Below are 16,946 nucleotides of genomic sequence, written 5' to 3' on the forward strand. Positions count from 1 at the left end.
ACACACACACACACACACTCTCTCTCTCTCTCTCTGATCCTTCTGGCTAAATCAGTTTTCCAAATCTTTTGACTTCTGTCCTGCATAGCAGCTCCACCTGATTCATAAGCATCCAGTCTTTTTTCTCATTCCCACTCTGATATTCACAGTCACCTCACAGCCCTCAGACTACAGATCTTATGGGTGTCAACTTCTCTGGGGTGCCTTTCTAGATACCCAGGCTGGATTCTTTGGAAAACAATGGATGAAAGAGAAAATGAAGGGTGAAAAAGCAACTTTCCTTGCTCTTTCTTCTTGAGGACTAGACCAGCATGGTGAACAGGAGCACTTTCACAGGCAGTCAGGGCCACCGTAACAGAGAAATAAAAGCTCTTGCTCAAGTAGAGAAAGAAAAAGCAAGATCCAAGCTCACACAATTCCACCTCTGATTTAACTCCAGAAAATGCCTGAGGCCAATTCACTTAAGACTTATTTAAATTTTATAGCTCATTTTTACTACAGCATCGTGAGCCTCTTATTCTGCCCAATTTTGTCATATTTCAACAAATGAAATGGGATTTTGCTGTTAAGCTGCCTAAAGAACAGAAACATTTGCTGAAGAGAAATACAAGAAGCCAACGAACATAGACCTGGTTATTATTTCTCATCATTATCACCCAAGAACATCTAGCACGCCTTTTTCTTCTTCCTTGTGAGGAAGCTGGAAGCTTCAAGGCCCAAGACTGAGCCACCTGCTTTTCATTTCCTGACCTCCTCCCTGGGCCTCCACAACACCCGCTGCACACACAAAGTCTCCATCCTCTGCTTGCAGACCCGGGCCCCACCACTTCTACCTTTTATTCAGAAGTAAATGAGGCATAAAAAGTCAATACTCTGCATACTTATCAGCTCCAAATGATAAACATCTGCCTGCTGGCCCTATCCATTCCCTTGATCTGTACTGACCCTTGCGTGGCTCCAAGCCTTCTCAGCTTTATGAAGCACTTTCACGTTCATTAATCTCAGAGTCCTCTCCCTAAACCTGAGAGAAGGGTATCCTTCTCTTTGTATTACAGAACAGAAAATGGCTGGGCAGAGGGGAGGTGACTGGCCAAGGTCACACAGGTCAGTGGCAGACCCAGAAGTCTAACCCCCAGTCCAGAGTTTATTTTTCTATAACCTGTACAAGGTTCTCCCTTGTAAGAGTAGAGACATACATAAATCTGAGCCTTACTGGGCAATGTTGGGTTCCAGAAAAAAATAGTCTCAGAAGCCGGTCACGGTGGCTCACACCTGTAATCCCAGCACTTTGGGAGGCTGAGGTGGGCAGATAGCTTGAGTTCAGAAGTTCGAGACCTGCCCCAGCAATACGGCAAAACCCTGTCTCTGCAAAAAAAAAAACACAAAAAATGAGCTGAGCATGATGGCACACATCTGTAGTCCCAGCTACTCAGGAGGCTGAGGTGAGAGGGTCAACTGAGTCCAGGCAATGGAGGCTGTGCTGAGCTGAGATTGTTCCACTGTACTTCAGCCTAAGTGACAGAGTGAGACTCTGTCTCAAGAGAAAAAAAAAAAAAGTCTCAGAAGATGCAGAGTGAAGTAGTGCTAAGAACTCAGGCTATGGAGCCAGAGAACCAAAGTGTGAATCTGAACTCTACCTGCTAATAACTGTATGATGCTGTGTAATTTCGGGAGGCTTCATTCACACAATGCTTCATGTGAATTGCTCCCCCATGTGAATGATGACTAAGGCCTTCAGTGCAGGTGTCTTCGTAATTACATGACTTCCCTGTGACTCAATAGTTCCATTGGAGAAAGGGGCATAATGAGAACTATTTCCAAGGCTGTCATGGCAACTGAATAAAACAAAGCCTACAAAGAGCAGATAAAGCCTGGCCCAATCGCAGATGCCCCAGATGCCCTGTCTCCTTTGAGGATGATTTCCGTCATCCCCACCCCACTGCGTATTATCCCTTATTGTGGAAATGCTTGCCTCTAATGAACGGCTTCCCCTCCATGCCCTCGGCGACTCCCACAGCTGGGACATCCCATAATCTATATTGTGTCAGGCACTGCACTAAGCCCAAGCATGCATGCTCTTCCTCGATCCCCATGTTGCAGGATCTCCCCCACCCTTTCACTAATCCAGACCCTCACTGAAGAATGAGCACCCCAAGTTGCTCCAGGAACACCTGGATAATGGGATTCTCATCTCAGTACTGCCATTAACAATCAAGGTGACCAACAGGCCCGGGATGTCGCTGCTCTGAGTCCCAACTAATTCATCTACCAGGAAAGGTATCTTAATACCTGTCCTGTCCCTTAAGAGAATTGCTGTCTCTATAAACAGGATGAATCATGTGAAGCCGTAAATGAGAGCAGGGAAGAAGGTGAATTCAATGTAAGAGGCTCTGAGTTATTGTTGAAAGAAATGGCCAGGCTCTTACTAACTGCTGAGAACCCCATTTTAAAATTTACCTCTGGGTCAGGCATGGTGGTTCATGCCTATAATCCCAGTACTTTGGGAGGCCAAGGAGGGAGGATTGGTTGAACTCAGAAGTTCAAGACCAGCCTGGGCAACAAAGTGAAAGCTTATCTCTACAAAAAAATTAAAAATTAGCTGAGCATGGTGGTGTGTGCCTGTAGTCCCAGCTACTCAGCAGGCTAAGATGGAAGGATCGCTTGAGCCCAAGAAGTCAAGTCTGCAGTGAGCCATGATCACGTTGTGCCTGTACACTCCAGCCTGGGCGACAGAGCAAGACACTGTCTCAAAAAATAAAAATAAAAATCTACCTCTGAGGGCCAGGTGTGGTGGCTCACGCCTGTAATTCCAGCACTTTGGGAGGCTGAGGTGGGCAGATCACTGGAGGTCAGGAGTTTGACACGGGCCTGACCAACATGGTGAAACCCTATCTCTACTAAAAATACAAAAATTAGCAAGGTGTGGTGGGACAGGCCTGTAATTCCAGCTACTTGGGAGGCTGAGGCAGGAGAATCCCTTGAGCCTGGGAAGTGGAGGTTGCAGTGAGCCGAGATGACACCATTTCACTCAAGCCTGGGTGACAAAAGCATAACTCTGACTCAAAAAAAAAAATCTTCCTCTGAGAAGTACAAGCAGAACCTAACAGTACTGGAGGCAGAAGTCTAAACACAAACACACTAAGAAGATAGAAAGCTTCATGTAATGTGCTATACAGTGCTAGAAAGGAGAACATGAGGGAATTCCCGCTGAACTATACTAGGACTCCTAGACTAAGGCGGGGACAGACATCAGAGAGCCTTAGGATACCCTGCAGACCTCTTCTGTACTCCTGGTTTCAAGGTGACCATGTGGACTGAGGGCCAAATTACTGCCAATCAGATCCAGCCCACCTGTATGTCTCTTACCTGTGCAAACCCATGGGCAACCACAGGGACTCCTCCCTCTTTTCTTTCCCCTGCTCTCCTTTGCATAGCTTTAAAGAATGGCAAAGTAGCAGAGTCCCTGAAGTTAGATATGGGATAGTACATGTTTCTGAATGCACATTCCCCATGGAGTATATTTATGGGACAATTGGGTGTCATATATGACTTAGAAACTCCCCTAGAGAACTAAGATGTGAACAGGCCAGAGATGTTCCTTCAATTCCACGTGCGTGTGCCAAGCACCTGCTGCCACACACCAGGCCTGCACTGGGCACTGGACATAGAAAGGGGCAGAAAGCATGAGCCTGGGCCCCCAAGGGTTCATGCCATAATGGGTGGGGCAAGGAGGATTTTGGTTCTGGCCATTTGCTTTCATTATTATCTCAACTGCTTTCATTGGTTTTTTGGTTTTTTTGTTTTGGTTTGGTTTGGTTTGAGATGGAGTCTCGCTCGCGGCTCACTGCAACCTCTGCCTCTTGGGTTGATGTGATTATTTTGCCTCAGCCTCCTGTAGCTGGGATTACAGGCCCGTGCCACCACACCCAGCTAATTTTTGTATTTTTAGTAGAGACAGGGTTTTATCATGTTGGCCAGACTGCTGTTGAACTCCTGACCTCAAATGATCCGCCAGTCTCAGTCTCCGAAAGTGCTGGGATTACCGGAGTGAGTCGCCATGCCTGGCCTAAGTTTTTTTTTTTTTTAATTATTATTATTTGCCATGTCTTTTTTTTTTTTCCAGGATGATGGGGGTGAGGGGACAATAGCCCCAGCATCTGGTCATAATTTGTAAATCTCGACATTCTCCCTAACACCAGCTGGAAATACTTCATGCTCTAGCATCATGGCAAACAATAAGCATCCATCTTATTTCAAGACTGTGATAAAATGAGAGAGATGGTTATTTGCCTTCTTTTTTGTCTTTTTTTTTTTTTTTCCTTTTATAAAAACAGTAAGTTGTTTGCAGTGCCTTAAAAGAATACTACTTTAATAAAAGCCAGCCTTTACCTTAAAGTCTTTATTCAACAGAGAGGTTTGTCAGATACCAAGGGCTGGTTTCTTCTGAAAATCATTAAAGGTCTGGCTCCGAAGGTGTGCAAGCCACAATTAACCGGGGCCAGCCTTTGTTTTCCTAGGCTCTGCTGCCCCCTGTCAGAAGCTAAGAATGTTACAGGAAATAGAATATTTTGAACAAAGGTTTTCACAGAACAGCAGTTTTACGCTCTTATCAGGTGATGAAATAGAATACTCTCCCACCTTGTGAATGAAGACCAAAGAATTATTTGCTTAAAAATATGCCTATTTTCTTGGCTGCTTAGACGTTCTTGCACAACTCCCAGCAGTAATCACCTGTCTGAAATAATTCAGGCGGCGGCTGTCATTCACTGAGTCCATCTGCACATGTACAGGGAGCGGCAGACGGGTGCTGGGGGCGTGAGGGTGAGTTGTGTGTCCATCCCACGTCGTCACGCTGTTCACAGACCATCGGGGAAGACGAGTGAACAGACGACTTCCACATCGTAGAGCGAGGGAGAAGTGTGTGCGCCCCAGGTGCTGGGGAAGCACACAATGCAGCACTTTCGCCAGGGATGTCCTAATGAAGTCGAAGGAGTCCATTATCAAAGAACTAGTGGGGACCACCCAGCTGAAAGGGAAGCAAAGGGCTTTTCTGGATAGTGGCAACTGCATGTGCCAAGGCAGAGGCCCCTGGAAGAGGGTGGCAAGTTCTGGCAATAGCAAGAGGGGACTGAATTATGCGGTGGTCCTACTCTGAACACCCCAGCTGCTACTCCACTGCCTGGCAACTGGTGGTCCCCGGGCCACTTCATCTCCCATTGCCTCAGTGTATATGGCCAAGTCAGAGGCCAAGACAAAGGCAAGGAAAAGGGACCCTAGAGGGGGATCCAAGGCACACTAAAGTGCTGGCAGTTGCCTTGTGTCCTGCATGCATCCTTTTTTTTTTTTTTCACTTTATTAAAATACTGAGTTTTATTTCACATGTATATTTTTGTCTCCCCACCATTTCCATGTCTGACCACTGCTACTACTATATCCTATCATAACATTCCATACATACTTAAAACCAAGCAAAGGGTGGAGCTCCATCTTTAAAAACTAAACAGACATTTTGGACAACACATTCTTGACAATGGAACCTGGACAACACTTACCAAACATGGTAGGGAAAGTTCTCACTCTGCATTATAAAAACGACAGCCAGATATCAACTATTACAGAAATGAAATAAGACGGAAAATTTTTAACAAATTGTTTAAACTATTTTCTTAAAGAGACTTCCTCCACTGCCAGAGATCTTGAATAGCCTCCTGCTCAGTCATACAGAGGCAATTCTTCACATAATTGATGAACTTGGCTTCCACTCTGCGAAGAAAGCCACCTTTTTCTATACTTGCTTGCATTTTTGCTTTAATGTCTTCTACAGAACTAGGTCTTTTTGGTGTTTTAGGAATTTTTTCCTGTTTTTTGAAGGATTCTTGTCCTTTTGATCTTGGTGTTGATGATGGTTTTGAGTCTTTTCCATTCTGATTTGACTTCTGTGCATTTTTGGCTCGAGTATCTCAAATAGATTTTTTCACTGGTGCTTTTTCTTCAGCTTCCTCATCATCAAAATCATCATCTTCTTCATCATCATTATCTTCATCATCATCTTCAGCAGCAGCAAGTTTTACTTTTTTCTGTGGAACCTTGCTACCACTTCCAGGGGCAGACCGCTTTCCTGATATACTTAAGAGTTTCACATCCTCCTCCTCTTCATCTTCTGACTCTGCATCTTCCTCCACAGCTACTAAGTGCTGTCCACTAATATGCACTGGACCTGAACCACGCTTCAACCTTAAGACCACTGGTGGTGTGATTTCAAAGCCCCCAAGGGAAACCGTTGGCTGTACAGACATTTTCTTTTTTCGTTTTTGTTTTTGTTTTCGTTTGTTTTTTTTGAGACAGGGTCTCGCTCTGTTACCCAGGCTGGAGTGTAGTGGTGCACTCTCGGCTCACTGCACGCTCCGCCTCCCGGGTTCACGCCATTCTCCTGCCTCAGCCTCCCGAGTAGCTGGGACTGCAGGCGCCCGCCACCACGCCTGGCTAATTTTTTTTTGTATTTCTAGTAGAGACGGGGTTTCACCATGTTAGCCAGGATGGTCTCGATCTCCTGACCTCGTGATCCGCCCGCCTTGGCCTCCCAAAGTGCTGGGATTTACAGGTGTGAGCCACCGCAGACATTTTCAAAGTTGCCAGTGTTACTTGAATTGGACTACCTTCATAATTCATTGCCTCTGCTTCAACAACGTACAATTCATCCTTTGCACCAGCCCCTAAACTGACCGTTCTTAAACACAACTGGTGCTCGTTTTCATCATTATCCACCTTAAAGTGATCATCTTTGTCGGCCTTTAATTCACAACCGAAAAGACTGTTTTGGGGCCTCGGGGGGCTCATGTCCACATCCATCGCATCTTCTATCAGGTGGCGGCAGGCACTTCGGTGGGAGAGAAGGCGGACGGAGATAAACCAACGCTGCCCCACAGAACAGCCGCGTAGGACAGAATCATACCAGGAATGTTCTGTATGCATTCTGTCCACATCCACAAGAGTTCAAATATTTTGCTATCTGGCCGGGCGCAGTGGCTCACGCCTGCAATCCCAGCATTTTAGGTAGCTGAGGTAGGTGGATCACTTGAGCCCAGGAGATAGAGACCAGCCTGGCCAACATGGCAAAACCCCATCTCTAAAAAAACACAAAAATTACCTGGGCATGGTGGTATGTGCCTGTAAGTCCCACCTACTCAGGAGGCTGAGGTGGGAGAATCAGCCGACCGAGCCCAGGAGGTTGAGGCTGCAGTGAGCCGAGATCATGCCACTGCACTCCAGCCTGAGCAACAGAGTGAGAACTTGTCTCAAAATATATATATGTGTGGGAGGGGAGAGGGGGCACACACGCTAACTGAGGACACTATCTCAAAACCTGAAGAGAAAGGGCATCACTAAATAGCCAACAGACATTTGGACATAATCAGAGCTACTGTTCACAAAATGACACAAGGAAACACCAAGCAGGGAGTAAACAGTGATCATCTGTGGGATTTGAAAACTCGACCTCCAGGAAACACCTAGACTGATTGCTCATAAAACTATTTCCTCTGCCCAGCTGCCCACCGTCTGGGAAGTGAGGAGCGCCTCTGCCCGGCTGCTGTGCAACCCTCCAAGTGTGAAGTGACAGCCTTGTGTGTGATATTTCTGCCCTCCCCAAGTTAGCATTTTCAACATTAAAGTTTACTTTTTAATTGAAAGTTTTAAATTGGAGAATAAAAAAAAAACTATTTCCCCTCAGTCCTAAACTTGTTTCACTTCATGAAACCAGTTAACTAAGTGACAAAAGAAAGTTTTGTCTTTATCAGAGTACACACACATGCCAAGGCATTAATTATTTACAATTTTCCATTATTTATCTCGTTTCCATTTAGTGCCTCATCTTTCAATGAGCCATATGTTTTCCCTTTGAACAGGGTTTTGGCAAAATTTTTCCATTTTTTTATGTCGCTGTAATTCATTCTCTATCAAACATTAAATATTCATTTATTTCTATACTTTGTAATAAGGTTTTCCATCCTTCTGGTCTCCTGGTGACTTTGACTTTATCAGTCCTATTGAATTTTGGTAAAAAAATCATATACTTCTCATTAGTTCAGAACAACAGGGTTAAAAACTAATTTTGATAGTTAAAATAGCTGAAAATAGCCGGGCATGGTGGCTCAGACTTGTAATCCCAGCACTTTGGGAGGCTGAGGCGGGCAGATCACGAGGTCAGGAGATCGAGACCATCCCTGCTAACAGGATGAAACCCCGTCTCTACTAAAAATACAAAAAAAACATTAGCTGGGCGAGGTGGCGGGCGCCTGTAGTCCCAGCTACTCGGGAGGCTTAGGCAGGAGAATGGCGTGAACCCGGGAGGCGGAGCTTGCAGTGAGCCGAGATCGCGCCACTGCACTCCAGCCTGGGCGACAGAGCGAGACTCCGTCTCAAAAAAAAAAAAAAAGCTGAAAATAACACTGAATACATGCATCAGTGGCAAAAGCATCAGCTTGGAGTCAGACCAGCCATGCTTGAAATAACTGCACCATCAATTAACCTCTCTTAGCCTTAATTTTCTCATCTGTGCAGTTGGCATAAGAAGTGTCTACTTCTTAAAGGTGCTGTGAGAAATAAGTGAGCAAATGAATGCTAATGCATTTGGAAATTATAAAGCACTAATCAGATGTAAAGCGTGTTCTTAAATTACTTACTGAATGAATGTAGGTTTTATAATTTTTCCTTTGAACACAAAGGTTCTAATCATGATGACATTCTTTTTTAGACATTGTCTATTTGCACACATCTCACCAAAATCAGGAATGATTTCCTTCTCTTTGCTAGGCCCCAGTTAATTCATTCTTGTTAAAACTAACAAGATAAGCTGGGTGTGGTGGCTCATGCCTGTAATCCCAAGACTTTGGGAGGTCGAGGCAGGCGGATCCCTTAAGCCCAGGAGCTCGAGACCAGCCTGGGCAACATGGCGAAACCCAGCCTCTACTAAAAATACAAAAATTAGCTGGGTGCAGTGGCATGCACCTGTAGTCCCAGCTACTTGGGAGGCTGAGGTGGGAGGATCACTTGAGCTTGGGAGGTGAAGGGTGCAGTGAGCCATGATTGTACCACTGGACTCCAGTTTGGGCGATAGAGTGAGACCCTATCTCAAAACAAAAACAAAAACAAAAAGCTAGCAAGACAAAAATTTTAGGCTGGGCATGGTGGCTCACACCTGTAATCCCAGCACTTTGGGAGGCCAAGGTGGAAGGATAACTTGAGCCCAGGAGTTGAGACCAGCCTGGGCAAGATAGGGAGACCACCATCTCTACAAATAATAATTTGAAAAATACCCAGGCCTGGTACACGCCTGTAGTGCCAGCTACTTGGGAGGCTGAGGTGCAAGGATCACTGGGAGGTGGAGGCTGCAGAGAGCTGTGATCATGCCACTGCACTTTAGCCTGGGCAAAAGAGTGAGATCCTGTCTCAAAAAATGAAATAAATAAATAAGTAAATTTCAGCACACAAGAAAACAGCACTGCATTCAAAAAAGATTTTCCTTCTTGTTCTTTTATTTTTTCTCCAAGACAATATTAAGTAATAGCTCTCATGCATCCCTTTTCAGAGCATTGCCTGTTTGTTTCCCTGCCTTGTCATGTGTATACATGATCTATTGGGGTGGTTGGGCAGAGTGCTCCAGCTCCAAGCTCCAGAAACAGCACGAACAGCTCACCCGTCCCAACTCCTCATATGGAAAATGTCCATCCCTACTCTGTCTGCAAATCCAATTAGCCAGGGTCATTTGGAAGATTTTCTATAAATCATTTTCCCCTGGAAAATACGGAATATCCTAGATCCGTTTGTGGTATAAAAAAGCTATTTTTCTGACTAACACCCTCTAGACCTCTAAAGTAAACTTTTAAGGAAAGAAGCAAACAAGCAAGTAATCCGAAGAACACAAAATTAGTTTGATACCGTTCCCTTCCACAGTTGTCCCAGCTCTTGGGCAGTGGTTGTCCAGCTTGGAGGCAGCGACCAGCAGGGGCCACAGTATCACAGTTAAGGAGGGGGAAGGAAAGCATCTGGGTGGGTACCATTACGTAGTCTGAGCGTCTTTGAACTAATTCAGTTCTGAGAACATTTGCTGGATAAGTTATTTATATATCTATGATCTGGATCAAGGAAATGAACTAGAGATATTGATCTTCATGCAAGCATGGTTCAATTCATGCCATTTCCCTACTTTAAAATCTTCAGTAAATACTTGTGGAATAAGTGAATACTGAATAGTCAGTGGTTACCCATTGCCTGTAAGATAAAGTTTAAGAATGGCCTTTAGAGAGTGATGATATTGTCTGGATCTGTGTCCCCACCCAAATCTCATGTAGAACTGTAATCCCCAGTTTTAAAGCCTGGTGAGAGGTGACTGGATCATAGGGGTGAATTTCTCCCCAGTGGTTTAGCCCCATCATCTACTTGGTGCTGTTCTCATGGTAGTGAGTGAGTTCCTGCCAGATCTGGTCGTTTAAAAGTGTGTGGCACCTCCCTTCTCTCTCGCTCTTGCTCCTGCTCTGGCCATGTGACTGTGCCTGCTCCCCCTTTGCCTTCTGCCATGATTATGTTTCCTGAGGCCTCCCCAGAACCCAAACAGATGCTAGCACATGCTTCCTGCACAGCCTGCAAAACCATAAGCCAATTAAACCTCTTTTCTTTATAAATTACCTAGTCTCAAGTATTTCTTTATAGCAATGCAAAAACAGACTAATACAGAGGCATTCCATAATCTGAATCCAAAATACCTCTCATCCATTCATTTGTTCGATAAATACATACTGGGTGCCTAGGAAAGGAAGTACTGTACTTGGCGCTGTAGATTCAGATTTGAACAGACACAGCAGATACTGGCCCTGACTTCTTGGGGCTACATCTGATTTCCACTGTTTCTCACCATTTGGGCTGTCCCCGCACCCTATTTTCTTAGACACAATCCAAGCTTTCCCAGTTTCACTCTTTTGCCAAGGCTCTTCATTGTCCCTTTCAACACCATATATGCAATTCTAACTTTTCCCTAAAAAGTATGCCCTCCTCCTGAAACTCCCACCTAATCTCCTTTCCCTCCTCCTCCCACGTGAAGGAAGGTCCCAGGTGAAGGAAGTTTTTCCAGCACCTTACAGGGAAGGACCTTTTCAACTACGTTTATAGTATTAATAGTTAGCAAATGCCTTGTAGATAGCTGGCACTTAGTAAATATTTGCCAAATAAATGAATGAAGTCCTCGTGATTTAAATTGTAGATACTGTGTTTACGCCCCTGAGAAACATTTCTCAAACCTCCTTAAAGTTATCATCTCATGAACTCAAAAGCCAAGTAGATCATTTGTTCATGATTACTCAATGCAATTAAAATATATGGCTGGGCACAGTGGCTCACACCTGTAATCCTAGCACTTTGGGAAACTGAAGCAAGAGGATCACTTAAGCGTAGGAGTTCAAGACTAGCCTGGGCAACATAGCAAAACCCCAGCTCTATAAATAAATAAGCCAGGCACAGTGGCTCATGCCTGTAATCCCAGCACTTTGGGAGGCCGAGGCGGGCAGACCACTTGAGCTCAGGAGTTCAAGAGCAGCTTGGGAAACATGGCAAAACCCTACCTCTACAAAAAATACAAAATTTAGCCTGGTATGGTGGCATGTGCCTGTAGTCCCAGCTACTTAAGAGGCTGAGGTGGGAGGATTGCTTGAACCTAGGAAGCAGAGGTTACAGTGAACTGAGATTATGCCATTGCGCTCCAGCCTGGGAAACAGAGCAAGACACTGTCTCAAATAAATTAATTAAAGAAAAAAAAATGTAAAAATCCCCATTAGAAAATGAAAATATATTGGACTATAGATCTCATTTGTTTAGCATTCGGGGTAGAATCATGTCACTATTCTCAGAGATATAAAACTTAATGGGTGTGCTTCTCAGGTGCTTCTAACCACTGAATGACACTAGTTCCATCTAAAATGATTTGAAGATTTAAAGAGTAAATTTATATATATATTTTTAGACGGAGTCTTGCTCTGTCACCCAGGCTGGAGTGCAGTGGCGTGATCTTGGCTCATTGCAACCTCTGCCTCCTGAGTTCAAGCAATTCTCCTGCCTCAGTCTCCCGATTAGCTGGGACTAAGGCATGCGCCACCATGCCCGGCTAATTTTTTTGCCTTTTTAGTAGAGACAGGGTTTCACCATGTTAGTCGGGCTGGTCTGGAACTCCTGACCTCAAATGATCCACCCGCCTTGGCCTCCCAAAGTGCTGGGAATACAGGTGTGAGCCACCATGCCCGGCCCAAATCTATGCTTTTAAGTCTTCAGCTAAACTCACACCAGTCCCCTAATTCTCTTTCTTTCTGCTGCACGTGCAGATCAGTCCAACCAAATACCTTCTCTAGCCAGCTGGACTGTTGAGCAGTACTTAAAGAATACCCTGCAATCTCTTGGGATTCCCAGACAATCCAAATGTCCCTGATGAGTGCCTTTTATTTCCTCAAGAGTTATTTCCAAAGTGCTTGCTCCTCAAGCCACCTGCCAATCTCCATCCCTTCTAATGTCAGCAATAACAGAGGTCTTTTCCCTCATGATAACAGGCCAGGAGCGATGGCTCACACTTGCAAATCCCAGCACTTTGGGAGGCCAAGGTAGGAGGATCTGCTTGAACCTAGGAGTCTGAGACAAGCCTGGACAATATAGTAAGACCCCACATCTAAAATAATAATAATAAAATAACTATGTCAACAGCAGCAGCCATTACATTTATTAAGTGCTGTGCTTTGGCATTTTGCTTTATATACATTATCTTAGCTAATCTTTACAAGGACCACCACTTACTGAGGTAGGTACTATTATTATCCCCATTCTACAAATTAGAAAGCTGAAGCATAGAAAAGTTTAAAAACTTGCCCAAGGTCACATAACCAGCTGGTGGCATGTCCAGGTTACAAATCCAGGACTGACTGCAGAGCCAACTGTTAAACCTATACTGTGTTGACTTCCTGTTCCACTCTTCTGTCAGGGCACAGAGCCAGGATTCCCAAAGGCTACCTGGCTCCCCCAGGCGATCTCATACCAGTGTCAAGACAGTGAGCTCTCCTCTTCCAGTCCAAGACTCTCCAACAACCAATGTCAGTCAACTAGTAAGCAGCAGAAGCAATACGGAGATAAACCTACGAGGTTTATTAACTACATTATGCTGACCTGCTTTATTGGAAAAAGCAATGGATTTTATTAAAATTGAAAAGGCTCCCTGCACCGTCTCTTTTAATTTCACCCAGGTTCCAGCAAAGTACCTTCCTGGAACTGTTTTGATCACCTCTTGGCTATCTATGTCTAAGGCCCACTTGCTTCCACACCCAAATAGGCACTTCCATCCCTTTTTTACTGTGTTATTGCCACATTAAGAATGGAGTGGTGTCCTAGTCTAGTGCTTCTCAATTTTAATGTACATGAAATGCAGGTTTGTTTGTTTGTTTTTGTTTTTTGAGACGGAGTTTTGTTCATTACACAGACTGGAGCATAATGGTGTGATCTCGGCTCACCACAACCTCCACCTCCCGGGTTCAAGCAATTCTGCAGCCTCAGCCTCCCAAGTAGCTGGGATTGCAGGCATGCACCACCATGCCTGGCAAATTTTGTATTTTTAGTAGCGATGTGGTTTCTCCATATTGGTCAGGCAGGTCTTGAACTCCCGACGTCAGGTGATCTGCTCGCCTCACCCTCTCAAAGTGCTGGGATTACAGGCGAAGCCACCAAGCCCAGCCCCAAAATGCAGCTTCTTATTCAGGTTCCGGATGGAGCTTACTAGCATGTGTTTCTAAAATCCCCATGTGACATTGATACCAATCTCCAGGCCACACTTGAGTAACAATGACCTAGATATGTGGCATGTGAACAGTTCTTCCTTGGTGATCATCTTGTTGCTAAGTGATTTTCTTCCCAAATGTATAAATTATATTCTGCTTCTGTGACCAAAACTATGCAAAGCATCAGTTTATACATTACACATTATACATACTATAGACACCAGAGTGTCTGAGTGTTAAACTTTACCAGTTTCTTTTTGCATGAATTTTTTACACAAGTCTCATTTTCCTGTGTCCACTTGTTTCTAAAGCACCAAGAAAACTGTTTTGAAATTCTGACATGCCATAGATGAACTTTCATGCCTATAGCCCACGATATCTTTTTCCTTATGGACTCAGAAAAGATGTTGCTCCTCCTCTTCAGGAAAACCCTTTCATCTGTGCCTGATTTCCACCCTTCTCCACCTCATCATTCATTCAAGCAATCACCCACTTTGTTTAGCTCATTAGCCTCCTCCTCTGTTTTATCTAGTCCAAACTTCTCTTCAGCAACACTCAAGAAATTCACTATTTAAAATATGGCCGGGCATGGTGGCTCAAGCCTGTAATCCCAGCACTTTGGGAGGCCGAGATGGGCGGATCACGAGGTCAGGAGATCGAGACCATCCTGGCCCCATCTCTACTAAAAAATACAAAAAACTAGCCGGGCGAGGTGGCGAGCGCCTGTAGTCCCAGCTACTCGGGAGGCTGAGGCAGGAGAATGGCGTAAACCCGGGAGGCGGAGCTTGCAGTGAGCTGAGATCCGGCCACAGCACTCCAGCCTGGGCGACAGAGCACTCCGTCTCAAAAAAAATAAATAAATAAATAAATAAAATAAACATATAAAAGCAAAATAGCAAAGATTTTAATTGTTGAATTTAAGTGGAAAATATACGGTTGCTCATTGTAATAGTCTTTCAATTTTTTTCAAAATTTAGGCAGAGTTATAGAACAATTTCTTCTATTTAAAAGTTTTTTCCTAGCACAAACCTATTTAGATTAAATCCCCTCACCAGCCTCTCAGCTAACATGTTAAAATTTCCTTCCAGAACTTCATTAATCAGCCAGGCTATAAAAAAGTAACTGTCCAACATAAGGCCCAAGCATGTGCTTTTATGAAAATCTTTTTAGAATTCACAAAATAAATTTTAAAACTTATTCTAGCAGGAACACTAGAGATGTCACTGACTACACTCACTACTCTGGTTTACTTTATTTATTCCCTCTTGCCTACAAATCTTGACTGCCTTGCAAACCTACATTCTCTATCAAGTCTCATTAAATTCCTTCCACGGCTTCCTATCCAAATTTTTTGAAAGGTGAGGAAGGGGTTTCTGTACCCTGCCTGCCCTCCTCTTCCAGCCATACCATATAACCCACTATCGCCAGCTCACAGGTGAGACTCCAACGCTTGAAGACCAGCATCCCAAGTGGAGCACCAAGCCACCTCCAGCACTCCTGCCCGAGCTGCCCACCCAGCTCCCAACTGTCACAAGATGCTCTGAGGACCAGTGTGGGGTCATCTTACACATTTTCACTGCTTACTTTCCCCAAGACTTATGTGGAGCTTTAGCCCAAGGTAGGCATTTAAGTATTTGCTAAGTTGTATTTCTAGTTACTTCCTAGATAACTGCTGCCTAAAATCAAACGTTTTATATATCATGCTTTAATTTTATTAAACATGTAAGTTCTGCTTAAACAATGGTCTAAGGCTAGCTCAGTGGTTCTCACCCTAGGAAGACTTTGCCCTCCAAGGGACATGAGACAATGTCTGGAGGCATTTTTGGTTTAACACTGAGATGAGGGTGTGCTGCTAGCATCTCACAGGTAGAGGTCAGGAACACTGCTCAACATTCTGCAAGGCACAGGACAGCACTCCCACAATAATGACTGATTCAAGATGTCAATAATGCCAAGGCTGAGAAACCCCAGGGTAGCTGTAGTGTTTTCTTTTAACCTTAGGGGATTTGAAAGCCACTGGAAACCAAAGAGCCAAACTGAACCTATGTGGCTGCAACATTTTTAGTTTCTTATTAAGAAAAAGTTCTCTGGTTTTTCAACATTAAGTTCCCTTATTTTGAAAACAACCGAAAGAGCTCAATATTGCAAAAATGGCACAACCACAACAGAGTGCAGTGTGATAACAATACAGAGTCAACTAAGATTAAAAATTGGTCTACTAAGACTTTAGATATAATACGTTTTATTCATCTAGTGGTACTTGGTGCTCACAGGGCACCGTACAACAAATTTTAAAAATACAATATGAAAAAAAACAAACAGCCAGAGATCAATTCCATTAGAGGGTGATGGCCCACAGAAAAACCAACAAAGGCCCACAGAAAAACCCACCCTGTGTCCCTAAGAACATTTCCTTCTTAGTTCGGCTTTAATAAACACCAAAAGAAAATACGAAAGAAAAGGTCTTTTAGAAGATAGGTAAAACTTCACATAGCGTCTTCCATGTATCACAAAATGCTTTCCTTATTTAATAATAAGCACATAAAATAATCCAAGTATCTGTGAGCCTCTATTTCGTCCCAGTTTTTTAGGTCATAGCTTTCACTACTTCCCTCCTGTCCTCAAATTATTTTCATCAGTAAAAAAAGTTACTTAAGGTGTTAACAGTCTCCTTTGCTCCACACTGCCACTACAAAGCCTATTTTCCATAAAAACTCAGAGGCCAAGCAAACGTAAGCTACTAAGTACTTGAACTGAAAACATAATTAAAATTTCCAAAGTGATACAACATCAAATTTTGACTTTGTAATCTATTTGTATTCAATTCTCAGTCATTACTGAAGGTCATTTGACATCAACCATAGAGAGCAGTGAGAGTTAAAGTTGCATAGAAGTACTGCTGAAAACTTGTAACAGAAAGATGTTTGGAGTGTTTAATTTTACTAGTGACTTATTTTCAAAAAGTTGTCATACAAGGAATGATGAGGAATTACAAATCCAAGTTGGAAACCGTTAATGCTCAGTATCGATTTGTTGAAAGTCAATTACAAGCTTTTTTTTTTTTTTTTTTTTTGAGACAGAGTCTCACTCTGTTGCCCAGACTGGGTGCAGTGGCTCCTTCTCGGCTCACTGCAAGCTCCGCCTCCC

At 43.9% G+C, this 16,946-nt stretch overlaps 1 protein-coding gene across 1 annotated transcript; it reads right to left on the bottom strand.

Moving 5' to 3' along the window:
- Window positions 1-5,666: 5,666 nt before the first annotated feature.
- LOC105546085 (nucleophosmin-like) lies at window positions 5,667-6,972 on the bottom strand. Its single transcript, XM_011989184.1, has 3 exons — window positions 6,613-6,972; window positions 5,974-6,299; window positions 5,667-5,886 (listed from the first exon to the last, which is right to left on the bottom strand). Exons 1-3 carry the CDS (start codon window positions 6,970-6,972, stop codon window positions 5,667-5,669), a joined length of 906 nt encoding a protein of 301 aa, XP_011844574.1.
- Between the last annotated feature and the right edge of the window lie 9,974 nt (window positions 6,973-16,946).

This window comes from Mandrillus leucophaeus, unplaced genomic scaffold (genome assembly GCF_000951045.1).
Source record: "Mandrillus leucophaeus isolate KB7577 unplaced genomic scaffold, Mleu.le_1.0 Scaffold1093, whole genome shotgun sequence".
NCBI lineage: Eukaryota > Metazoa > Chordata > Mammalia > Primates > Cercopithecidae > Mandrillus > Mandrillus leucophaeus.

Excerpts from the sequence above, each read along its gene's own strand:
- LOC105546085 (XM_011989184.1), bottom strand. The coding sequence starts at position 6,972 with ATGCATACAGAACATTCCTGGTATGATTCTGTCCTACGCGGCTGTTCT. Across the intron at positions 6,300-6,612 it reads CAACTTTGAAAATGTCTGCG|AAAATGTCTGTACAGCCAAC; the intron begins GTGGCTCACACC and ends AAACGAAAAAAG. Across the intron at positions 5,887-5,973 it reads GAAGAAAAAGCACCAGTGAA|AAAAGGACAAGAATCCTTCA; the intron begins AAAATCTATTTG and ends AACACCAAGATC.